The sequence below is a fragment of the Pithys albifrons genome, chromosome 7 (genome assembly GCF_047495875.1).
Source record: "Pithys albifrons albifrons isolate INPA30051 chromosome 7, PitAlb_v1, whole genome shotgun sequence".
NCBI lineage: Eukaryota > Metazoa > Chordata > Aves > Passeriformes > Thamnophilidae > Pithys > Pithys albifrons.
The window spans coordinates 43,273,199-43,299,038 of NC_092464.1; the positions used below are offsets into that span (position 1 = coordinate 43,273,199).

At 40.9% G+C, this 25,840-nt stretch overlaps 2 protein-coding genes across 3 annotated transcripts in view; one reads left to right on the forward strand and one right to left on the reverse strand.

The window, feature by feature from the left end:
- Nucleotides 1–20,039, reverse strand: EAF1 (ELL associated factor 1). The gene is made up of 6 exons (XM_071561197.1): nt 19,732–20,039; nt 16,768–16,862; nt 13,271–13,407; nt 10,549–10,715; nt 3,888–4,118; nt 1–1,659 (listed from the first exon to the last, which is right to left on the reverse strand). Exons 1-6 carry the CDS (start codon nt 19,832–19,834, stop codon nt 1,613–1,615), a joined length of 780 nt encoding a protein of 259 aa, XP_071417298.1. The 5' UTR covers nt 19,835–20,039; the 3' UTR covers nt 1–1,612.
- The window catches only part of METTL6 (methyltransferase 6, tRNA N3-cytidine), a 9,829-nt gene continuing 3,860 nt past the window's right edge, over nt 19,872–25,840 (forward strand). The window contains exons 1-4 of one of the 2 annotated variants that reach the window (XM_071561195.1): nt 19,872–19,926; nt 22,056–22,434; nt 23,127–23,261; nt 24,449–24,619. In XM_071561195.1, coding sequence (XP_071417296.1) covers nt 22,153–22,434; nt 23,127–23,261; nt 24,449–24,619 — 588 coding nt within the window. In that variant the 5' untranslated portion in view covers nt 19,872–19,926; nt 22,056–22,152. Of the gene's footprint in view, nt 19,927–20,052; nt 20,156–22,055; nt 22,435–23,126; nt 23,262–24,448; nt 24,620–25,840 lie in introns of those variants that run through there. The other variant, XM_071561196.1, reaches the window with a different exon arrangement.

Here is a 25,840-nt window from a genome sequence, read left to right on the forward strand (position 1 = left end):
CTGGATTTTCATCAAGTATATTTCATAATTGTCCATTAAAATATGTACCCACATCACAAAACACTTTAAAAAAACCAAGTATTTTTAATTGTATGTACAATAATGCAAAAATATGCCTAAATATGTATCTAATGCAAAAAAATAAACCATTTAATAAAATCTCCCTTCAAATGTCCCCTTGCTGTTCAACACATTAAAAAAAAGGACAGAGCTCAGTAAACAAACAGGAGTTAAAACACAAACTAAAAGATGAGAGCAGTGCAAAGCAGACTGAGGAATGAGAATGGAGAGGTATCTGACTCAGCTGCCCATTCCCGTGCATTATACCACAACTACGGTGCAACTTTGTCCTATGCCAGTTGAATTTTGGTTTTAAAAAGTCCCCCTGGTGTTCAGGCTATAAGAGGCTGCCTATGGCACTCATTTTCCATGTGAGTGAAAGAAGTTAATGATAATCCAACTAAGCACCCTTCAAACCCCCGTAAACAAGGATGAATTTCACCCTAGGCAAGTATTTCATGTTCTGTGTACTACTGCCAAACACAAACAGATCTTGTCCAACCAACAATATGGACTGAAGTCTACCTGGATAACTGTGGTGGGAGAGAGACTCCTGTTGTTTTGTGGCTACTTATTTAGTCACTTCTTTCTGCATTCTAGGAAACTGCAAAGAAGGCTCTGGTTTTAGAATTTCAGCAAGTCAAATATTTTGTTTGTCACTTTGCAATTTCACTGGTAGCTGGGCTTCTAAATATTTCTGCAGGCTAGGTCTGAATGGCTGAGTTAAACAAGACACTTCAGTTGCAAAAGCAAATGCTGATCTGATTCTTAGCTGGATGAGTTTAGGTGACTGATGCATATCCTTTATCTTGCTAGAGTCACTGCCCTCAGAGTACAGCTGGCTACATGTGACATACAGCTCTTGTTTGCAAAAGCAATCTGAGGAGGTTTCAGTACTGCTCCCTACAGGAAAGGTGGTAGGAATTGAAGCACTGTTTAAAAAACCTGCTTATAAGGCACTGGTGCAGCAAGGTTTGGGATGAATATAGTTTTATGATTCCTATTTTCCAACTGTTTTAAAAGTCTGTCCATTAAATCAACCCTAAATAGCAATAAAAAGGCATTAGAAAAGTCTGAAACCAAAGAAATTAACTTAGTATTGAAACTGAATTTATGACAGTCTCACTTCAGTGCACACACTAGATCCTGCATGTTATTTTAAATTCATTATTGGCTCATGCTCACCCTATATACAAAAGTCCCCCGACAGTCATGATGTGTCAAACATCTTCTACAAACAAGAAACTTTTAGATGACATCATATAGTTACATGTTAAACTTACAGACCACGGACAGGAACATATATTGGCTCACCCACTGTACATATCTATTCAAAGCTTTAACAGCATAAGAATATACACAATATATACACTTAATTCACACAGTAAAACAGCCCTCAACATCTGCTGGTTTGTAGGGCTATGCATTTCTTCTATTAAAATTCCACATATGGAACCATCTCTGTGTCAGCTCCTCTTCATAAGCAATAGGATCACTTCAAGGTAAATTAGCTCTTCATGTATATGTAACAGAAACAGCAAAAGCTCAGCCTCTAGTCATCACTGTCACTCCCAGACTCACTCAACTGCAAGTCATTTCCTATGGAACACAAAAAACAACAGAACACAACAAGTGAGTAGGCATTAATTCCCATTTCATAGCAATCAAACCAAAGGACAGTCACATTTACACTAGAAGATTTAACTAAGAGTAATGTACGAAATGAATGCCAACATCATCTGTCATTTAATGGGACTGCTCTCTATGCCCAAGAACATCAGGAGCTGCAGGGGGCCAATACACAGTTGGATCCAGGACAAACCAAGCATCCTTGGCTCTACAGTCACCAGAGTTGCTCCCTGGTGGGACAACAGCCCTCTCCATGCTAGCAGCTGCTCAAAGCATTCCACAGCCTCCACCCAGCCAAGCTCCCATATATGGCTCTGGGGAATTCCCTGGCTTTCTTAGTCCTTTTAAAACAGATTTTTTTGTTTAAGGCCATTTCGGTAGTCAAGGCAAGGCCTCCACATGTCAATAAACAAAAAGGAATGTTAAAGCCATTGCAATTCAAGGCTACTGGCTGAACTAAGCTGACATGTGCTGTGACAGCAAAGGCTTCCCTCCAAAGTGCAGAGAGATCAGACAAAAGGCCAGGATATGGATCAAAGCTACTGTCTCAGATCCTGCTTTGCAGAGCACTTGTGATTTGGTGAGGTAGAGGGGATAAAAAGGGGCAATAATCATGCTTGTGTTCTGGTAACTGAAACCAGCTCTTCCAGCATTGCCCCATGGCCCTGCCCCAATACAGCTGCAGAGCAGCTACACAACAATTATGCCCTGCGTTTCTTCATCTCCTCTACCCTTTCACGAGCCAAGAACTTGGGTTAGGGGTGATTTTCACAGAATCACAGAATCAGCTAGGCTGGAAAAGATCTCTGACATCACTGAGTTCAACTTTTGACCTAACACCACATTGTCTACTAGACCATGGCACTAAATGCTATATCCAGTCTCTTCTTAAACACCTCCAGGGACAGTGACTCTACCACCTCCCTGGGCAGCCCATTCCAAAGCCCAGTCACTCACTCCGTAAAGAACTTCTTCCTAATGTCTAACCTAAACCTCCCCTGGTGTAGCTTAAAACTGTGCCCTCCCCATAGCAAAAGGATTTTAAACCTAAAGGCAAAACCCACTACCTGAATAGAGGAGTTACCCTACCAGTTCCCCGATTCTCTTGCAGTCAGAGGCTTATCTTTCAATGACCTCTGCAGTATTGTTGTCATGGCCCAGGAGAAGCAGGGAGGAGACCCCTCACAGTCAGAAGGCAGGAAACACAGAGACTCCTAATGACTTGGCTGAACTTTGGATTTCACTTAGACATTCATTATTGGCAGGAAGGCTGACAGGCTCTACAGTTTTCCAGCAGGCCTTTTCAGTATGGTCTGTATAATATACTTGTTTTCTCAAAGGTGGAAATCCTACATATATCTGTATTCAAACTCCTCTGGTCCCCTATGTATGAGTGCCAAGAGATGTACACAAACATGCCTCAGGAGGAACTAAGAACAATTTATGATAATTGTAAATGCAGTATTTTAACTCCACTGAGTTAGAATATACCTGATCTAGCATAAGGAAACAGCAACACAGATGTATGGTGTGTCCCCAGAGATATTCTCATGGGACAGAACTAAAAATGTTTCTTACACTTTTTAAAGGGTGAAGTGAGCTTGTACCGATTCAATGCTTGCAAACACCACAGCTGTAATATTTTAACCAAATACATGGCACTTAAAATTTCCCTTCAAAATGTGGTATTTGTGAAATTATAGCCAAGACCAACATAACAAATACTCTGACAAAGCAAGAACAAAGACCACAGAGACTGCATTTATGAACACATTACAGCCTTGTGCCATTCACAGTTCTTTACAAACCTTTAACTGACACACGTGTCAATCCCAATACTTCCATCTAATCTGTGTATTCACATTAAAGTAATTTCCAACCTCCAGTGCAACAGATCCTCCCACACCAGTGGGTAGATTCTTTTCTAAATACTCATTCCACCTGGAGGCCTGAATCAAGGCTCAGTAGTGCCAGTGGGGTCCACTGCACTGATGCCCACAGACTCTCCCCACCTTCAGAAAGGTCTCAGCCCTCTGTTCACCAAATCTGTCCAGGTATTGAAATTGTACTGCACACCAGTGCAACTCCCCGGGACTATTATTTGGCAAAAGGCACTTCAAAGAGTTAGCCTAACATGCTAAGTAAATGAGTGGTCTTAATCAGCTTTCAACAGTGGTAAGACACAAGCATTTACTTACGGAGCGTGTTCATGAGCTGATTGCTTCCTTGTGGCCTGCTGGTGCCATTAGCGACAGCATTCCTGTTGTTGTACTGCTGGTGTGGTGGCTGGGAAGGGGAAACATGTGCTGACTCTTCCCCCTCACTGCTGGAGCTTTCATCTTCACTCCCAGATGAGCTTTCTGAATCTGATGAGCTGCTTCCACTGCTGCTGCTCATCTGCTCAATAATTTCAACCTCTGCTCTCAGCTCTGAAATAAAAAGACATTCCTCTGGTTGAAACCGTAAACAGGGCCCCATGGAATTTTGGAAAAGAATGTGAAAATGCAATAGTTTTGTCAAGTATAATTTGTCACACCAAAATATCTCACATGAAAGAGAGAAGCAGGAAGGGAAACCAAAAAATACAACTTTTACTTACTGCTGTAGCTAAATTTAAATAAGCAACAGCATAGGTTAGTATCATAAAGCTTCCTTTCCACTATTATTCTTTATATCCTTTACAATCCTGAAAGCACTTCCTACTTCTTTATTTTTGACAGGGTATGTGCTCCACATACAAAGTGAGTACATTTCCTGATAGAGGAAATCTAAATTGTTAGATGCCAGTGACATTTAGGCTTTTGGAAAACATAAAAAATAGTGTCTGTGTGTGGGGAGCACTGGACATAGGCAAATGATCACAACAGAAACTGCCTTGGCTTCAGGTAATATGTGAATCTGCTCCAGCACAGTCCCACAGCCCATTTTAAGCAAACTGAATTCAGAAGCAGATGGGTGACATCACAATCTTCCAGTGGAGCAGATGAGAATAGCTGAGAATTCTCACATGCTGCGGAGTGGTACAAACACCATAACATGCTAGAGAGCATACAAGTAGCCAGGAAGATACAGAAACTACTCTGAAACTGGAAGGTAATTCAAGACACTTCCTACTTCAGGGTTTCCAGTTCAAAGAAAGAGTGGAATACCAGCACCACAACAGCCTCATCAGTAACAGCTAGTGTTGGCTGAATGACTGGTTACTGAAGAGCTATTAAGGTACATCGCTCCAAATCATACAATATTTTTAAATGTGTCATAACTGTAAGTGGCCTAAACACTACTGGAGGACAATTCTTTTGTATCCAGCCACAAAGTTTAGTTAATGTAATGACTCAGTTCACTTACACAAGTTTCCATGAGAGAGCAACATTCACACGCATTTGAAGAACAGGATATGTAAAGCCCTCAAAATTCAGGCTTTTGTTAGTGCTAGCAGTTCTATACCCACAGGGTTAGAACTCTGTGCTTGCCCTGGAGAAGTCACAGACTAAAGGGACAAGAATGAAAGAAGGGAGAGATGAGGTATCACCTCTACCTGGCAAGGGAGAACTCCTGCCAGGAGTGATTTGGCGGAGGTCCGATGTGTGTCAGAGTGTGAAGAACCCCAGCTACACAGATGATGACACCTTTCTTGTGTATGACATAGCCAGATCACGTAAAATTACTATTTTCTTTAAGTAAAAATGGCACAATTTAAATGTTTCTTATCTTCAGCCCCTGCAGGAGTAAGTCTGAGCAACTCTAAGTCTTCCCTTCTTTAATAAGATACTGGGGCTGCCTGACACTATAGAAAACCAGCTAAGTTTTTAGCCTCAATATTTACTATAGAGAATTCCTCTAGCTCACCATGTATTAGTTTGAGAAATGATGTTTTCTTTTGCCAGTTTTAAAACCACTATTTTTCAATTTCAAAATTCTGAGCTCATTTTCAAATGCTAGTTACACTCCAGCTGGGCATTTAAGGATAGTAGTGTTGTTCCTCCAACTTACTTCCTAAACCGAGATCCCTGTCTAGACCATCTGTGCTCTCTGTACTTTTTTAGTATGCCAGGTAAAACCTGCTCTTTCATCCTGAAGACACAGCATAAGAGACCATTAGAAGAGGGAGGAAGAATATATGATTAGGCCAACAGAAGATACTACTTTGTACTATAATGTTTTTCTCTCTTATTCCCTCCCAACAACGTCGCGCAGGCTTTAAAACCCCATTTCAGGCCTGAAGTCTGATACAAAGACAAATAAGCACATGTAAGTCACTGTTCTCAGCCCACTCATATCGAGGATTTCAAATTGTAAATGTTCCTTGTGTTCAAGCCTAAGAAATTAATAAGGGAAAGCTAAAGGAAAGGTAAACAGGAAGATGGGTTCTTTCACTTTAAAATGCTCAGGTTTAAACTTTTTTCTCACAGCTTCATGCTGTAAAATTTCTACATAGTTTATTGATGGAGTTGTTGGTTGCAAATAAAAGTCATACTAATAATACATTGATAGAATATCCTGCATTGCAACAAGCACAATCCTCTACATCAATCCATATTCCAAGAAGATATAACACAAGACAGGTGCCTGACAATTACACATGTATGCTTACAGAGCTACGTCTGTGGCTGAAATGGAGTAGTGTTGGCACTCAGGCCAAGGGCAACAGACGGAGCCCAGAGAGCAGCAGGTAAAATAGGAGGAGGAAGGTGAGGCAATCTAAGGCACTGGTGGTGAGAGGGAAAAGGTGAAACAAAAATGCACTCCAGAAAACTAGGGAAAAAAATCTAAGCAAGAAGTTTGAGCTCAATATAGTAGGCAAAGAGATGACTGAAGGGAGTGATGCTGTCCGACCAATTGGAAAGAAAATTAGCATGGCCAATTTTAGACAGATTACAGATTAGTGTCAGAATGAACAGTGGGGGTTTTCTGCTGGGGAAGCAGAAAACTAAGCCCATAAAAGAGAGTTCGTCATGAGAAGGGAACAGTAGAATGCCTTGAAGGAAGTGGTAAGGCCCACTATGCTGGACAAGAAAAAGCAAAACAGCATCAGTATCACAAGCTTCAAGGACTAGTTAAGGTTGTTATCAGTGAAAGTGATCACTAGTGGAAACTTGGTCTGAGTCAATCTTTAGTGAACTCTTGCCTCACAGGCTGACAGCTTGCCTTGATGTCTCTGTTTTCTCTTAATTCCTTGAGTTCAGAATTCTAAACATCTCATCTGTGCAGATGAGAAAAATGCAACTGTTTCCACCAATATTATGGTGGCTGCTGCAGCACTGGAGGCCTGTCAGGCAGAACTCCAGCAGGACAACTGAGAAGTCTGTTCAAAACAGTCTTGTGTCACACAGTCAAAAACACTGGTTAAGCCCATCATGACACCAAGGCCTTGTAAGAAAAACACACCTGCTTTAGAATTGTTCAATTTTGCATTTTCCCATTTGACTGTTATACTTAGTGCAGTTCCAGGTACTGAAGCCATGGCTAAACACTTCCTTGTGATGCCTCCAATTAAAAAGTCGTGTGTGTGCATGTGCACATAGACTGTGATATGAACAACAACAGTGTCTGACCCTTCCTAGATCTTTTTGTGCCACGAGACCAAACACTTCATGCTGATGCGCCTTTAAGGTTTAGGAGATGAGAAGAGTCAGGATGTGCAGCAGTCACTTTTAAAAAGCTTTCCAGTTTTCAACACTTGCCTTAATTGAGCCTGTATCATCTGAAAAGGCTGACTCTACTACAGGAACCTTAACTTTACCACATTTCACGTTACAGCTGTAAGGCTTTCTTTCAGAAAACAAAAATTACTGTTTTACACTGTCACTCTATGCATTTGTAGAGTAAAACAAAACCTCAAGGTCAGAACCCATTATCCAAACAGAACACTCTTTCTCAACAGGGCTGTATACCTTCTGTATATATTCAGTATTAAATACCCTATTATCTTTCCACAATCATGTTGAACTGTTCCTATGTCTTTCAATTCCAATAGGCTATGCAGAATTCTTAACTAAAGCCCTAACCTTGTACTTCAAGAATACCACAGAGTTTTTTCTAAAAGTCATTGAGCTTTAGGGAGGGCAAGGTTGTTTGCCTATAGCAGAACACTTACTGTTACTAATAGTGTGCAAGGTAGAGAGAAATCAGCTTGATACTGGACTTTGAGCACGTGGAGATGGCAGCTGGAAGAGGCAGTATTTTATGCTGAAGTGCAAGAAATTTGATTGAGATGTTCTTGAGAGACAAACACAGTGCTATGGCATAATCCTCAAGCACTACAGCTGCATTGTAGGTAAATAAGATCTCCTCAGCTTTTTAAGCATTGAGTTTAGAGTCTCCAAACCAGAAATATGTTTCTGTGGTTTTTTCCCAAATGTTGTAATTATGTCAACATTATTGACATGTGTGAATATGTTGCATGCTGTAATTATGTCAATGCTAATGAAAACATTTCTACTGTGGTCAAATACATCACATAAACACCAATTATTTCATGCACATAAATAGCTGTACTGTGGTTTATGAGTGTAAATGTCCATGGCTTCATGAAACACTATCAGATGTAAGCCAGTACTCAAAAGAACAAGCTGTTATCCTCTCCTATGCTCCATTCAGGCAGAAGGACAACATAAATGCTCACAGAGGAAAAGATTCCTTTGGTGCAAAGCCCTACAGCCTCCCAAAGGCCTCTCTGCACGAAGGAGTGGCTCAACTCCCATATGCTCTGACTCCGCCCTCAGACACTGCTTTAAGGGGACAGAGAACTGACCTACCTCAAAGTTCATTTCCCAGCTCATCTGTAGGAGGAGCTTTGGAAATGCACAGCTGAGGGTACCAGGGGAAAGCTGAAACCTGCATTGAGGTGACCTTAAAGCTACTGTTAAACATCATAAGGGCTGTGTGTCTTACCACACCCTTAAATAGGGCATCCTGGAAGCAAATTAGTGTCATAGCACCAGATCTCCTTTCAAGCACCTCCTTTGGGGATTTTAAGTTCTGTGCTGTGTTCATTAAAGGAAAACCACAGAATTTCAGCTTTATGTTTATCTTTCTTTCATACAGAGAAGGTACTTGAACCAAAAGAAAAGCCACTACTTGAAAAAACACCTCTTCAGGACTTACAAGTCTGTGTTCATAAAAAGACACACTAAGAGAAGATAGTAGGACTGCAGACTACCTTACAGCTTTTACAGGTAAGTAGATTCTTATGATATAAATGGTTCAGTAATGCTGATGCTCTAGATCCTCAACACTGGAAAAAGCTACACACCGTAAGCAAAAACACCCCTGCCCAGTCACTTGGCTCTTTCTGGGCCTTGAACAAGTCTCCCTATGAAACACCAACTTGATGGCCTATCTTTAGCATAAGTCAGGTGCTCTTCTGCTTGATGTTGGAAACAAAGCTCTACAGGTTATTTCTTTAGAGGTACTTTTCAATAAAAGATGAACAGGTGGCAAAAAAATGCTAGTACAGTTCTGAAAAATGTGACTTACACTTTCGAGCACTAGAAAATTGTCTTGTAGAATAGATTTCACCCCAGACAAGTGTATCTATTTTACTATAACAGGACCTTTCCACATCACTGCATGTATACAAAAGAGTGCCCTGAATGTTAAGTGACTTAATTACACGCTAAAAGAAATTTAAAATTCACTACTGATTGAATTAAAAAAAATGATATATCACTTGTTATCTTTCTCCTTACCTATTACAGAAAATAAAACCGACAATGCACCTAAAGGAAATGTAGGTAATAGAATCTCTCAGATGTTGATTGTGTCTGCTGACCACCATCTAGGTACTGCAAACACTACTGCTGCAGAAGAGTGAGAGCAGTCAGCACCGACGCAAACACACAGATAGCTTAGCAGCAAAAGTGTCACCTAGTGATTACCATGAACTGGAAAAATACCCTGCCGAGTAATTAACATAAGCTGGCCAATTAAGATAGGTTAAGTCTACAGACAGAAATAGCTATATGGGACAGAGGAAAAAAGACACAGAAAATGAAACCCAGAAAAAAAACCCTGAAAGAACAAGCTTACAAGTTTAAAATAAAATAATTGCATCTGGTCCCAGACAAAAACAAAAGAAAACCAAGTAAAAATTTAGTCTTCCTCATTCTGACTGTATTATCCACAGCAAAAACAGGTATTACACCAGTAGGAAAAGAAGGACATGGGCAAAGAAAGTGCATCCTGCCCACAGAGAAACACTGAGAGAAAGCGTTGCTGGAGCAGAAGAGTGAGTTGAGCCAATCAGCCCTTTAGGACACTTTAATAAAAGCTTAGCAACCATATGGCAGATGTGATCAAAGCTGCAAGGGAGTGGTTGTGGGAAAGGGGAAGCTGCAGAGTTGTTTCACTCTTTCATTCCTCCCCTACTAGCCCTGCTTGGCACGGTGTGAGCTTGCCTTGTGCTGGCAACACAGCCACCTTCTGCTTTGATCACACTGACAAATTCCAGCCTTACTCAGTGCTGGAATAACTTTTGTCCAAGTGACTTGATTGCATAACTAGATCTTGGACCATTAGCTTTTATTATTGTTGTTGTGGTTGCCTGAGACACCCATGCAATTTGTCTAGCACTCAGCTATAGGTTTCAGAATTCAGGGTTATTTTTTTATTTCTTTTCAGAAGAGAGAAATAGCTCTCTCATGCCAGAGAAGACTGCAGTATAAATACCTATTCTAGCAAAGCAGAATAAATAATTCACTAAGACACCTTCAAACAAGATATAAAGATGACAAAACAGGTGTCAAGTACCATCTTTTAATCCCTGAATGTTTTTAGAAATTGGAAAGACATAGTTTTTATTAGTATGAAGAAAGACAGAACCAACCAAAACTCAGGAAACTACAAACCCTTCTTTACCTCTCTTAATGTCATCCAACTGAGGCTCAGGTGAAGGATTATCCTTCAAAGGAGAAGTTTTAGGTCCAACTGCTGGCTTAGTTGGGGCTCTGAACTGTGAAGGAGGCTGAGATGCTCGGGCAGACTGTTGTTCTATTCGGGCTTGGATCTTACTGCTGCCCTCTGCTCTGCAAAAACAACCGGAGACATTCAGCGGTGCTGCACAACTGTGTTCAGCTTTTTCAACATCCTTCTACTAATGCATCATCCGTGTCTTTCTTTTGTACAGATCTCTACTTTGTTTTATGATTCTACTTTGTTTTAAAATGATAAACAGTGAAGTGCAGCTTTCTGTGTGCAACACTTGCTTTCAGCAACAAAGGAGCACAAACAACCACACTGCAACACCCTAACAAAATTTATTTTCAATTCCAGACATGGTTCAGTGATGCCAAAATCTCTACTTGAAGAACAATGAAGGCTTTAATTTAGTAATTAATATTTGTATTTTTTAAAAATAATAATCAATAATAGTAATTTAAACTAACTACAAATCCACTCGTAACAAAATCCCACTTAAAACAATCATAGCAAAAGAAACTATTTTCTCACTTGCAATTAAATAATCTCAAACTGAACTCTCTTAGAGGTCAACCTGCCTAGAGTAATCATTCTTATTGCTAAATAAAGCATGCAAGCATTTAATTCCTGTTTTTCATTTGTTTGCGGTTAGTCTTTAAAAATAGTTTAAGCTGTTTCCTTAGTGGAAAATAGTCTCCAGAGTAACAGTATGCCTAGATGTTCAATTCAATTTCTTCCTTTTACTGAATCAATTACTTGATTGAGATTATAGGACAGTCAATAAGCCTGGCATAAAAACCCCCAAACAACCACAAGAACAAAATAGGCTCCTTTACAGTACACCACAATAAGGTTAAAGGGTGTGGTGTTTTTATTGCTGAACTCCAAAGCCGTGGGGGTTTGGCTTTATGTAGCATAGCACAGAAGCAACTTATGTGGATATTTGAGCGCAGTTTAGTTCTAGGAGGGTCCTCACTCAGCAGTGTTACACTTTGTGTCTGTAAACTAATCCCACCTAGAGAGAAGTTGAACTATCCATGTCAAACTTCCTGGGACTTCACCTAAACTACTCGTGGTACCTGAGTAAGTATATTTAGCATTTACTCAGGTCTCTCTGTGCCTCACTGAACTCTGCATTCAGCCTTGCACACAACCACCTCTTCATTCATCAGTGAGATGCAGCTATCAGGTAACACATTAATGCAGTGTACATAGTCTATTTACAACAGAAGTGGGGATTTGGGAATATACTCACTGTATCAAATGAAACATAAAAGCCAAAGGCTGTTTCTGGTATTAATTATGCTCTTGGAACTACAGAAGGTTTTATGTAGAGAAGTTCACTTACTTCCTTGTGAATGCCATCAAGGTGTTAACACTAAAACCCCTGTTCCCACAGTGTCAAGGTCATTAAAGATCAGAGTAGCCATAAAAACAAACACAAGGGCACTTCTGATCTAGAAAATGAATGACTTTGCAAAGCACTAGTCCTCAAAACAGGGATCCCCCAATTTCTTACTACCCTACCACTGCTTGAGAAAAATTGAAATATTTTTCACCACACCAGAGCCAACGCTCAGTGTGTCAAACACCTCACTGAACTCATGCTGTCCTGCACTTACTTGCTTCTTCTGACTGCCACTTCACCTGGATAAACTCCAGCAGAACTGAAATTGGAAATTCAGGTCTCGTCTATGATATGCTCATATCCACTGGAAAAGATGAATGCCACATGGATGAGTTTTCACATCAGTGATTCAGAGGAGTGTTATGGTCCATTTACCTTGAACTCAAGGTGTTCTTGGCAAACATCCAGCCAACTACTCATGAGCCACAGCCCATACTTCTAGTTTTAGCAGCTAAGAGTTGTATGCTGCAATAAAGTGGGGGTTTTTTATGTAAAACTCTGTAAAGAGTTTCTCCTTCATGAGACATATGAGTAATTGGTTTCTCTTTAGATCTCAAATAACCTGTGATCCAGTGATGCTGAAAGAACACAATCCAGAGACTTCAGGTACTTGCTGAGCAGTAAAACTGCTAAAAAATGTTCCAAATGCAAACTTTGTAGCATTTGTACGGCAAATTAAGACTATTGGGTTGGAAAAGACTTGTGGGTTCAGCAATTTCTCGAGGAAAAACCTCATAACCATTTTTCTCCAGTTGTCCCCACCATTTCGCCAACTGGAGGTTTTGTACTTGTGTTCCACTTTATATATCACTAATCCAATACAGGGATTAAGGTCTCTTGTTCTCTAAGATTCTGTTATTAAAAAATCATGACTCCCACAGGAATCTGTAGGGAATAAACCTAGAAAGTCTAATGATCCTTTTGACAGTCTAATATTTCCACAGGGTCTTTTTTGGCTAACCAGAGATTCCTGAAACACATCCCATCCTTTAGCCAGCTCCTAAAGCCTCAAATCATCAAAGGTGTCTCACTGCAAACTATGTCACTTCAACAGTGGAGAATTTACAAATTCTTTACTCTTGGATTCACACTCCTATGTGCATTTTGGGGCATGATAATTGGCCATGTAAAGTCCATAAGGCTTAGTAATTAAACATCCCTACAAAAGAAAAGAGAGTTCTGTTTAAAAAAACAGTATGAAGAAGAAACTTCAGCAGGAATTAATCCTACCAACAACCCTGTTCCCAGCTTTACCTTGTTTTCTTGACTTGAATGCTGCTACTAAGTTTTTCCAGCACATACTCCCCAGTGTCATGATTGATAATAAGCACACAGTCCTTCTGATATGGCCTTTTATTTCCTTTAAAGACAGTCATTGGTGGAGTTGAACCCTGGTACAAAGAAAGTGCACATATTTGTTTGGTTATATTCCCCTACCCAAAAGTTTTTAAACACTAAGAGAAAAGAATATATGCATTGTTCTGAACAAGAGGCTAAGCATTTAATGTTTAGTTCCTACAGAAAACATTCATTCATGACAAGAGAAAAATGCAAAGAAAATGTGCAGTAGATCAGACATTTCCTCACAGCAATATTATGCCTTTCATCATTTTAAGTGTCTCTGCAGTGACAAAATATCTTCTCCACGGTTGCCATTATTTACAGTTCTCATTCCCAAAATGGTAGCAGAACTAAATTTGCATAGCTGGCTCTGACAAGTGTCAGAAATCTTCCTGACATTTCTGCTCTGGAAATCATGGGTTTGGAAAGAAATAAAGTTCGCATTATTTGTGTAGCAGAACTATTGCCTAAAGAAATATGTGGTCAATTGAAAAATAATTTCAACTGCTTTGTATATTTTACATAAATACGTATCTATAAGTCAGTATTTTCATAGTAGATTACAAGCAACTGTCACAAACTCTGCAAGAACAGCTGCCTTTCTCATAGTCAGATTAGCATGTCCATGCCCATGCAATTATACTGACATGTATTGTCAAAAGCAAAGGGGGTATTGTGATGCCTTCCAGAAAGTCCCCAAGTCCACACAAGGCTGCACAGAGCCATAAAAGTCTGGAGGCTTAGACAGAGAAGCAATAAAGGCAACAAACTCCTGTGGTGGAGCACACTGGCCAATTGATCATGCCGGGATTATGCTCAGCTCTACCACATCCATGCACAGGCTGGTTCATATCCCTGGTTTTGGGGTTACAGCTGGTGGAATCTGTGGTTTATCTGCACCTCACAGCACAGATGGACACTTGGCCACGTCAGAAAGGCCATGTTATTCAAGGGGTTACATTTCTTAGCTCTGAAACCTTCTCAGACTTCTCTGTAAAGTACAGTTACCGTACAAAAGAAATTTTAAAAAAAGTAAATGTTTATTCATATTCGCCTTTGCACGTGCCATAGGAAAGCAACCAAAATCAGGGAGAAATGGAAAAAAACTCACTCTCCTACATTTTATTCTGAGTAGCAAAAATGAACAATCATATTTTAACCACTCGGAAAGCAATTCCTATTCTCCATACCCTAATAGATAGAATATATTTGAATTTAAAATGGATTCTGAACAACGAAGGTGAAAAATCTGAATTCCTGACACAGTTAAGAGATACAAACATGATTCAGAAAGGATGTCTCACGAAAGTCTAGTCTTCAAAGGCATGCTATATTTTTATCATTCCTACATTTAAGAGAGGAAAGCAACATTTAAGAGAATAAAAAGAAAGCTGAAAGTCAAATCCTGCTTGCTGTTGACAACTAAGTCAGGAAATTTATAATGCTCAAATTTAATGAAAATTGATCAAAGTTTGTTGGCTACCCAGAAGCCTCTTATCTCAGCAAAGCCTGTGATTCTGGCTAAAAAAATAAGTAGAAATGTAACAACTTAAGCAAATTAACAGTTCCACTCGCTGAATAAAATCAAATGTTTAGGGTTTACGTTAGTGCCTAAATAACACTGGTTTACAGTTTGTGTTGATTACAGGATAGAAGAACATGGTATGTGAAACAGGTCACATTTAATCAATTAGTTTTCACTCATGAAGGTTTTTTGTCTGCCAGAGTTCAAGAAGTGTTTGGACAATGCTCCCAGGCACAGGAAGGATTCTTGGGGTTGTTCTGTGCAAGGCCAGGAGCTGGATGTCAATGATGCTTGTGGATCCCTTCCAACTCAGGATATTCTATAATCTTCCCTAATCTTCTTTTCCGTAGTAATCTAACAAACAGAAATTTTTCACTTCCCCAACACAGACCGTTTAACAAATACAAAAGTCACTAAATCCACATGTAGAAATGTACTTCAAGCAGCAAGAGACACCAAAATATCTCCACTGAACAAATTATCAGAGGTATCCTCAGGAATCATGAATTTTTTTAAAAACCAACAACTTAGAATCTGAATCCTATCCAGTTGTTGGGCAACTGGGAACCAAAGCAGGACCCAAGAAATTCAGTAATAGTTGTCAGAACAAAATGTTCCAAAACGTCTCACTCTTTTCCAGTATGCCTCGTGTTTTCCAGCTCTGTCTGGAACACAGGCAGCACTGCCCTGGAACAACATACACACAGTGGCTTGGCTGTCTCAGCCTCTCACGCACACTACAACTTAAAGCTGTACATCAGGGGAAGAGAATCAAATTAAGCTCATCAGTAGAGAGATTTGGAAAGGAACATTACAAGTGATGCTGCTCAACACAAAAGATGAATGACCAACACTGTTTCCTGTCAATCTGAGATGTATGGCACTATTAATTGCACTTTTACCTGCTCTCAAATAGCACTACCATGCTAATCATTTTTATAGAGACAGAAACCAGTATGTGACAACCTGCAGCACTAAAGGTGACCAAAAGCCATATAAAAACCAGGAGCAGGGTGAAGCAGGCTAAAGCCTCATTCAGTGAGAATTACCACAGTACCATCACCTACTAATAAAACCACTGAGGTGCTAGAATACCAAAAGGATCTGACACACAGTTTCCAAACTGCCTGGTGGCCCCCTGCAGCCACCAAGCCCATTGATGACTGTGAATTCAGGTTTATTGGCTTGACACATAGCATTTAGTTCAGCTAATTAAAAACCCAGTTCCAGCATGCAAGCACTTTCTTTTGTTTTTGGTAAGGAAACCACTGAACCCTCTATTACAAGACAGCTGTGCCTATAAACAGTTGGATCACTTGTTTTATTGCTGTTTGACCATCATCCTCACAGAGCAGATCTTCGTGGCATAATTAGAGAAGGAAGTGGATGGCAAAGCACTTCATTGCCACTCACCACGACCACCGCCCTTATTCCCACTAGTAAAGCTACAGACAGGGAACCCTCTATGTCCTATCTGCACATGTGTTAGTAATGGCAGGAATACGTTTACAGGTCTGCCTGTGGCTGCTAACATCAAACCTGGACTAAAGTCCAAGTTACACTGCCTTGCTTCATTAAGCCATAGTGCTAAAAATAGATTGGAACCAGATATACAGCTTCAGCTCACCGAAAAACTCTCCTTCTTGTTCAAGGAAGAATAGGAGAGAAGGAATTAAAGAACAAATTGTAACCTTACAAATATAACCCTTTACAAAGATCCAGTTGTTCAGTCCTTTCCTAAGGTAACACAGCACAATGCTGGCTGCTCCAGTGTTGAACCCACCAGCGTTAGCAAAGAAAAAGTGAAAATAGCATTTACATTAGACTGTAACTACACTGCAAATTTGCTGGAGAGTAAACAAGGACACATAAATAAGAGACTTACTGGAATGTGTGGCAAAGTGATTGTAACGTCATCCCCTTTACCCACTTGGAGGTCCCCCTCACAAGATGTATCAATCGATGCTGGCTTAAAATCATCTGAAGAGGAAAACAATTGTGATTACATTTCTTAGAGTCTTTGGAAGCTCCATCCTGCCCTGCAAAGAGCCACGGTACATTTACTGTGATTACAGGGAATGCTAAAATACCCACTGGTGTTTGCAGCAGGGCTGGAATAACCTACACATAGCCATGGCCCCAGACATATGATGGTACCTCACATTCTGAACTTCCTTTTCGAAATGGAAATAAGGCTCTAGACGTTGTGTTTGAAGACCAAAAGCAGACTTCTTCAAACCCCAGGCTTTGAGTGACACTTAGTTTAGCAGGCAAGAGTAGAACTACCATCTCAAGAGAGTAGCAACTTCCAAGACCCCTGGCTCTGCATGGCTCTTGCCAATTCCAAACCTGAGGGCTCCCTCTGGGACAAACACTAATTTAGTGACACCAATTTGTTAAGCCTTACTGGTATTTCAGGCTATTTAACAGCCATCTTGGCCTCCACAATAGAACTAAAAGCTCCATGAGGCTGGAGGAGAGCTCAGATCTCATTTATGAGGAAAAAAAAGAGGTGGTGATCTTACTTCAGCAGTCTCCAAGCTAAACCAAAGTCACTGTGGATAGAAGGCATGACTAAAGCAACTGTAATGGCTTTAAAGACTAATTTTAAGTATTTTTGTTCTATTGTATAGAATGCTTTGTCTCCCCATCAATGCACTTCTGTTTAATGTATTTGTTTCAACTAGGAACATTGAAAATTAAAAGTATTTTTCCCTCATTATTCTGTTGTGCTGATGAACCATAAAGAAACACAGAAAAAATATCAGAACCTCTAATACTCTGACAGAGGATTTCGACAACGTGAAATAAATTCAAGACAGATATAGGTTGGTTTGCTTTGTTTGTTTGCCTTTGAAAAAAATCATCCATTCAATTGCAACATCCCTGGATATGAAGAGGTGCAATATATTCATGATGAAGGCTTTTAATTATTGCATTAGCTATGAAATTAATACCTCAGAACAAATTTAAAATATAATTCCACTATGAAAAACACATTTGCAGAAAAAAACCCCAAATCCTGGCTTGTAATAAATTCTCATTAGGAGGATGTTAATGTTTAATTCAGTTTTACTTTGACAGTACAACAAGCAGAATCAGACACACTTGACTTAACCTCATGCGTTAACTGCCAGACCAAATCATAGCCTTCATTTTCATCTGAGCAATCTGTTTCTAGCTATTGTTTCTCACCTACTTTATGTGCAAGCTTGCTAAATAAACCAAACCAGCTGCACGACAGCGAGTGTCTTTGCCAAAACGGGATCAGGAGTTTCCACAGCACAGTCACCACCTTAACAGGAATATCACTATCACACTTCTTCCTTAGGTATAGCAAAATAGTTACTTTAAACAAACACTCAGCAACTTGTTTTCATTTTGTTAGCTTACTAGGGCCACCTGTTTGGCTAATCTTGCTGTAGGCTGAGTGCACACACTTCCCCCCAAATGTACCCACAGTCCTTTTTCCAAAAGTCAAATGTTTTTAAGATGTGTTTTCCTGGGATAATCCAGTTTCTCAGTACCATATTTCATAAACTTTACAGAAAGGAATGAAGTATTTTAAGAAGGCTGAAACAAATTTAGCTTACAAAATCCTCTCATTGTAGTTTGCATGAAAAGGATTATTGGAACAATACAATGTTTGGACCTCAGATAAATCATTGCAGAACAACAGTTAGGAAAAAAAATATCAGGCAGTGAAGAGATCTCACTTGAAAGTGACAGATAGAAAATAGAGCACACAGACAGGTCTTTTGAAATAAAAACAGATTCTCCCAATTGTAGTCTGAAGAGCTTTGTAGTGTATGACTCTGGGCCATGAGACTGAGTCTAGAATTATGCATCATAAACCAAAAAATCCTGCTGTTGCCTGTGTAAATTTACCACTTTCGTAGAAAACTGCTGAACTGTAAGTTTAGTATTCTTTTCATTTACTGTTGATGGTTTATTAGTAATTTTAGTAAAAAATCCCAAGCATTTAGCTTAGATTTCTTGCCCACAGAATTCAAGTGCAGGATACAGAGAGCTCCTCTTCAAAACAGTATTTTAATATGGAATTCACTGCTCCTAAGGCTAAATAGAGCAGTTGGAATAATATATGGTGTCTTAAAAAAAGATATAAACTATTCTTTTAATTATTCATAACTGCTTGAGACCCTACCTCAGGATTGATCTTGCATTTATTAGGCATTACTGATGAGCCTGAGGCCTTTCTGCTCGCTTTCCTGGGAGAGTGATTTATTGCAGCTGGCTGGACTGGGGACAACCAGGACAGGGCTGCTGCCTCCACACGGCCTCACCTCCAACATACCCAGCCAAAAATCAACCTGCGGGTGCTGCGGCTGCCTCTGCCGGGCCTGCGGCGGGACCTGTCCTGCAACTGCCCCAAAGAAAATCAAATAAAATGGAAAAGCCACTGCTGGCCGAGGGGATCCCTTTATGCTTCCAAGCGACTGATGAAAAACTTCATAAAGCCCTGGCCTGCCTCGCTCAAAGCTCCTCCTCGCCAGCATCCACCTTCCTCTTCTGCCCAGGCTGGACTCCTGTGGGCACAACACGCGGGGGAGTGGCGGGGAGGGAGCGGGAAAGGGGGAGCGGGGCCACGAGGGGGCAAGAGGGAAGGGGGGAGATGAGGAGCAGGAGGGAAGGAGGAGAGGGGAGATGAGGGGGCAGGAGGGAAAGGGGCAGAGGGGCGCTGAGGAGCCGGAGCCCCGGGATGGCGGCGCGAAGGACGCCATGGGGAGCAGCGGGGCCGGCGCGGCAGAGGCAGAGGCGCCGCCGCGGGACGAGCGCGGGGACCGCGAGCGGAGCGGGAAGAAGGGGCGGCCGCGGGGGTAGCGCTCACAGCGGATGGTGTGGAAGGAGGCCTTGGGCCGCCGCTCGAAGCTCTCGCCCAGCTGCAGCGGGTGCTCCTCCTTGTCCAGCAGCGAGTTCGCCGAGCCGTTCATGGCCCCCCTCCCGGCCCGGCCGGCCGCCCGCTTCCCTCCGCTCCCTGCGCTCCCGGAACTTCTCGGCTTTCTCTTCCGGGAAGCTGTGCGGGGTACGGCGGGCGCGGCGGGGCCGGAGCGGGGCCGGGCCGGGCTGCCCGGGGGGTCCCGCGGGGTGGGAGCCGGCCGTGTCCGTCCCCCAGCGCAGGTCCCGCAGCGCAGGCTCGGGCGGGGGCGCCGCTTTCCCTCCGGGGCCCGGACCGGCCCCGCTGGGTGGGCGGGCGCTGCTGCGGGGGCCGCTGTCCCTGTGCCCGCGACGGCACCGGGGATTGCATGGAGGTGGTACGCGTTTGTGGGTTTAGGGCTGGATTAAACACCTTTAAAAGGGTCTGTAGCGCAAGCGAGGGCTGTTGGCACTGAGTTTATCATCGCGCTGCATTCCCAGCACAGCCTGTTCTGAGCGCAGTGCAAGGGATGGCTTGGGTTTTCTTTTTTCTTTCCCTGGCTCGTTCTGTCCACCTTGATCTTCTTGGAGCATACATAGAATATAGGCATGTAGTAGAAATATAGTGGAAATTTTGCCGATTAAGCTTTGTTTTGTTTTTGTTTTGAGGGTGAGTTAAATCCAATAGAATAGGACGAAATCCTTCCTTTTATGGGGGATAATTCCAATGAAGACATGTTCGGCGAGACTTTTGTGTTTCCAGGTTTATATACTCAGTTACAACTGATAACCCCTCCCCAAAGTTAAGCAGGATATTTTGGGTGACTTTTGACAGATCTAATGGGCTGCTCTTACCTCTGCAGCCCTGTATTTCCTTTAACTAAACAATGTTACTGCTTCAGGCCTCAACCTAGACAGGTTTTCTGATTTATTTCTTACAGTTTAGCCTCTAATCTAACCCAGGTTTTAGTTTATTTCTTAAAGTTCATCTTATAGTTACAGCGTTAAATTCCTCTTTGTCTAAAGCTCTGCATGGTTAAGATCACTGACAAACTAAGGTACAAGCTGAAATCAAAAATTAATATAAAATACAAAGTTAGTACAGTTCTCATTAAAAATTAGTAAAGACCTTATGATTTTATGGAGCAGGGATAAAATCCTTTTTCTTGAGGGGACCCTGAATCAAGGGTATGCTCTTCTTGAGACTTCCTTTCAGAGGAACCTCTTCTCTATGACCTGTTGGTTTCGGAGGAAAAAGGGTGGGTCTGTCTCCTGGGTGGCCGGACAAAATTCTGACAGTTCTTTATTTAATTTGCATACTTCTCTATTTTATGTTTATCATAACACATATAGATCATGATAACATCACACACAGCCTGTAGATATCATGGTACATATTTATACCATGTCATGTATTTTGTCACGAGACAAAATACATAAGTGAAATGTTGTTGTAGTGTGGTTATTGCTCATTTTTTCTTCCTTCCATTTTGGTAAAATGATGCCAGTGCCTGGTTCTGGGCACTGATGTACACGAGTGGCACCTTTTTCCTACCCTGAGAGTTCCTGGGCCTTGCAGGATTTAATGTGCCATCATTGCATGTTCATGGCAAGGCAGAGGTCAGAACTAGTTTAACATCAGAGAAAATATTTGGATCCCTTCCCAGCCTAAGTAAAGCTCTTTGTTGTTCCGTTTTTGTTAACTGCTGAAAATGAAACCACCTGTGATTGTTAAACCCAGCGTGAATCCTCAGCAGGAGGCACTGGAAAGAATGCTGGCACAGGCCAGCTCTGGGCATTTTGGCCACAGTACTGGCTTTGTTTTCTTGTTCAGATGATGTGGTGTTATAAATGCTGATGTTCTCACCAGGGTTTTCTCACAGAGGTGAGAGCAGGAAGGAGAAATGCTAACATGAATATCCTTTGTTTCATCAATTTTAATGTGATTTTTAAATGTCACTGCTTTTTCAGTTACAATTCTCTTGAGGTCTTCCAGCTGGGGTTAACAAGAAACCAAGCCTTTGCTTTCCTTCTAAATGCTGTTTTAGTGGAAATAAGCTTGGAGCTGCACCATCTTTCTCTTCTAGAGTAGCTTTCTAGGATGTGGAGGGAAGACCAGCAGACTGTGAAGTAGCTGCAACTTTGGCATCAGTGCAATGTTGTATATGCTTGTTAGTTTGGATGAAGGTTTTCTGAAATTAAGAGAAATCTGGTGGTATGTCAGTCCATCAGGTAGGACAGATCACTGTAAAATTGTTGTAAGTGCATACTGTAATTATTGCCCATTTTTTCTTCTAGATCCTCACTTTTTTTACTCAAGTGATGGAACAATTCACTAAAGAAAAAAAATGACCCTTGGGGTTTTGGCATTCGTATTTGTGTGAAAGAATCTAGGATGTTCCAAGAAAAGACATCAGCCAATTGCTTAAATATAGTAGCAACACCTACTGAAGATGGTGCTTTCCAAACAAAAGGCCACAGTGCGAGAGTCCTTAGCCCAGAGGAAGCAGAGAGACTGGCAAAAGATCAGGTTTTGGTGTCTGAGTTCAAACAACTAAAACTGGAGAAAGAGGCACAAAAGAACTGGGATCTCTTTTACAAAAGAAACAGCACAAACTTCTTCAAAGACAGACATTGGACAACCAGAGAGTTTCAAGAGTTAAAAGAATGTCGTGAGGTGAGATCTATACACTTCTGCTGTAAAATATGGGATTGATTGTTTCCAATCAGTTGTTTCAAGTTAATAATACTTAAAACAAAGCCATTTGGGTAAGAGCTGGCACCTTGGTAAGTTTGCAGTACCCTGTGTAGTTTATCTTAATATCAAAGACAGCTTCTCAGAATCAGATGCATCAGTTCAGTTTCAGTTTATAATTGACCCATACTGGATGGGGATACTGTTCATAGCGTAAGATTGAAGTCTGGAATATTTGTTTTGTGTCCTAAATCAGCAGATTGTCTTTCTGTGATATTTTCAGATGCAAGTTGGTGCACTTCAATGCTTTAAAGAAAAGGATCCAGAATTGCAGGCTAATTGCATAATGTTTTTAAGGGAAATAGCCAGCTGCATCTTGTTCCTTATAGCTGAATGAAAGACAAGACAAAAATGGTACAACACTCCGTGGATTACTTAAGGAGTAAATGACTAAAGAAATATTAATATATTTGAAGAAGATTTCTAATTTTGCAGAAATCAAGTTGTCTGGGCTTTAGAGTCATATTATCCAATGGCTGTCTACTTTGGTTTTTTTTTTAATCAGTGATAATTAAAATTGATTATAGCTTTTAAACTGCTCACTGAAGAGTGTAATGCTTTGTAATGGGGAAAACCAAAATGATGTGCTTTATCTTGTGTTGCTTCTTCCCTAGTTTGCAGATCAGAAACTGACCATTTTGGAAGCAGGCTGTGGGGTTGGGAACTGCTTGTTTCCGCTCTTAGAAGAAGATCTGAACATTTTTGCATATGCCTGTGATTTCTCTCCTAGAGCTGTGGAGTATGTGAAGGTTGGTGTGATAGTTGGAACTTCTCTTAGAGTATTTTTAGAAGCTTCTGAAATTACAAATGAATGTAAGAGGCTTCTCTTGCCTTCCTTTTTGTAAGAAGGGTAGAATACGTTTTGCCAAAAAATAGAGACTGATCCATTTTGGTTGAGATCCTATGTAAGAAGCCAAATTGTTGCTCAAGACTGTGCTTTGCAGCATCACATTTTATCATTATGGTGTATTACTGGAATAATTTATGAGGACTGTTTTTTTTGGGAGCACTATTAAGTTTTTGCTGACTGTGCAATACAAGCAAAATTTATTAGCGATGCTTTCCCTCAACAGAGGAAGTCCCAAGGGGAATCCTGAAACTATGAAAATTACTGTTAAAGAAATTTGTAGCCTGGTTAGGAGTAGGTATGTTTATACTTATTCATGGGTAGATGGTACCGCAGTCCAAATCTGAGCCTTCCAGCAAGTCTGGTGGGAGCTTTGGGCTTTAAAAGTCTCCTGGCTCATTAAGTTTCTAATCACAGGTACATTTCTATATCTCTGTTAATTGAAAGCGTTGCCTTGTGGGACATTTGTGACCAAGAACCACAAGACACAAACAGCATGTCTCATGGGAATGATGGGAAGAAATATGTGTGGCAAGCAGGAGGGAACAGCAGCTCCCTGGGATGCCACAGCTGCACCCCAGGGTGAGGTTGGCCTGGGGGTTTGGATGACTTAGTGGCATCTTCCTCCATGGCTCCTGCTGAACTCATTTCTTGCCCAGACCAGGTTTCATTTTACCCAGAGAACTGTGGGCTAGAACAGCCCAGCTGCAGGTTATGTGACAGGAACCCCAACTGTTTGCAATCTTCTTGTAGCCCGATTTGTACTTTGATCACCCTGTAATGCAGAATTTCTTTTAATAGTATTTATGTATTTTTTAAAGAAAAACAGAAATGGTAAGTTTTCTGAACTGTCTTAATGGACATTCCTTTTCAAACTCGTGTGAACTGACTATTCTACTCACTGTGGTTTCACTACTGCATATGCAGCAAAGAATTTCTGATTGCATTAGTCTCCTGTTGGAAGTTACTGTTCTTTTGCCACCATGTTTTGTGTTGGTATATTGGTTAGTTTCACACATTTTTACTCTTTCTCAGCAATAACAAATGCTGCTAATTTTCAGTGAGAGCTTACTCTTTTTATTTTCCTAGAAAAATGCCTTATACAGTACTGAAAGATGTAAAGTGTTCCACTGCGATCTTACCAAAGATGATCTTCTGGACAATATACCAGCTGATTCTGTGGATGTTGTCACACTTATATTTGTCCTTTCTGCCATTCATCCTGACAAAATGCATCTTGTCTTGAAGAACATTTACAAGGTAACAACTGGCAGATTTTACAGCCTTTAAAGCACTTCTTTTTAGCTAGCAAGTACCTTTTTTTCTGAGAAAATAACCCTTCTTGTAACAGTGATCTTTAATATTATATTCCATGGATGTATTTAGTTAGTTCACTTAGTATACAGGACTAAAATAGGTTTTATAAAGGTTTTTTCTCCTAGTATTGTTAGATTGCTTTGGGTTGAAGCCCGATTCATGCCATCAGCATATCAAAAAGGTATATAAAAGGTGGTCCTCCAGTACCTGAAGGGAGGCGACAGGAAAGACTTTTTACAAGAGCATGTAGTGACAGGACAAGGGGAGTGGATTAAAACTGAAAGGGGAGGGGGTTTAGATTAAATATTAGGAAGAAATTCTTTACTGTGGGGGGTGATGAGGCACTGGAACAGGTTGCCCAGAGAAGTTGTGGAAGTCCTCAAGGCCAGGCTGGATGGAGCTCTGAACAACTTGGTCTAGGGGAAGGAGTTCCTGCCCATAGCAGGGGGATTGGAACTAGATGATTTTCCAGGTCCCTTCCAGCCCAGGCCACTCTATGATTTTAAAGCTGCGACTTGGGTTGCATGCTGTAAATAATGTTTATAGATTGCAGAGATGTCTGTCTTGATAAAGTGTTAAAGATAGTGAGCCAAAATTGTCTTCCAGGGATACAGTGACTTGGAGTTAGAATGTTGCTGTTACTATTAAACACACTTGATCTGTGGTGATTTAAAAGTGGAGGGTTCAGAGGTCAACATGAATCTAGACAGACTCATCTCCCTTATTGCCTTTGTTAGTTGATAGACTGAGATAGGCCCATCCAAAGGGTGGTTTGAACAATAAGCATTGTGATTGTTCTGAATTTTCCTAAGATGTCATATATTGACTGCAGAGGGAAACTGTCAACGTATTTTTTACTTATGCATGTATGTGTTTATATATATGTAAGTTTTATATTATCTGATATTGTTTGTTTTATCATCCCTAGTTTGAAAAGGGAATATTAGGGACTTTGGGGTATATCTCCAGCTGTTTTCCAAAATCAGGATTGGTTCTTAGCTCAAGCTTATGAATGGGCTAATTGCTGTTTTCTCTGTGGAGATGCCTAGATCGTTTAAGTAATTTTCAGGTTTCTGCACAAATTGGCAAGTGGCAAGTTTTCCTTTTCTCCTCTAACAAATAGAGTTGGTATTTGATGACGTAGGAAAGTTGAATGCATCAGAT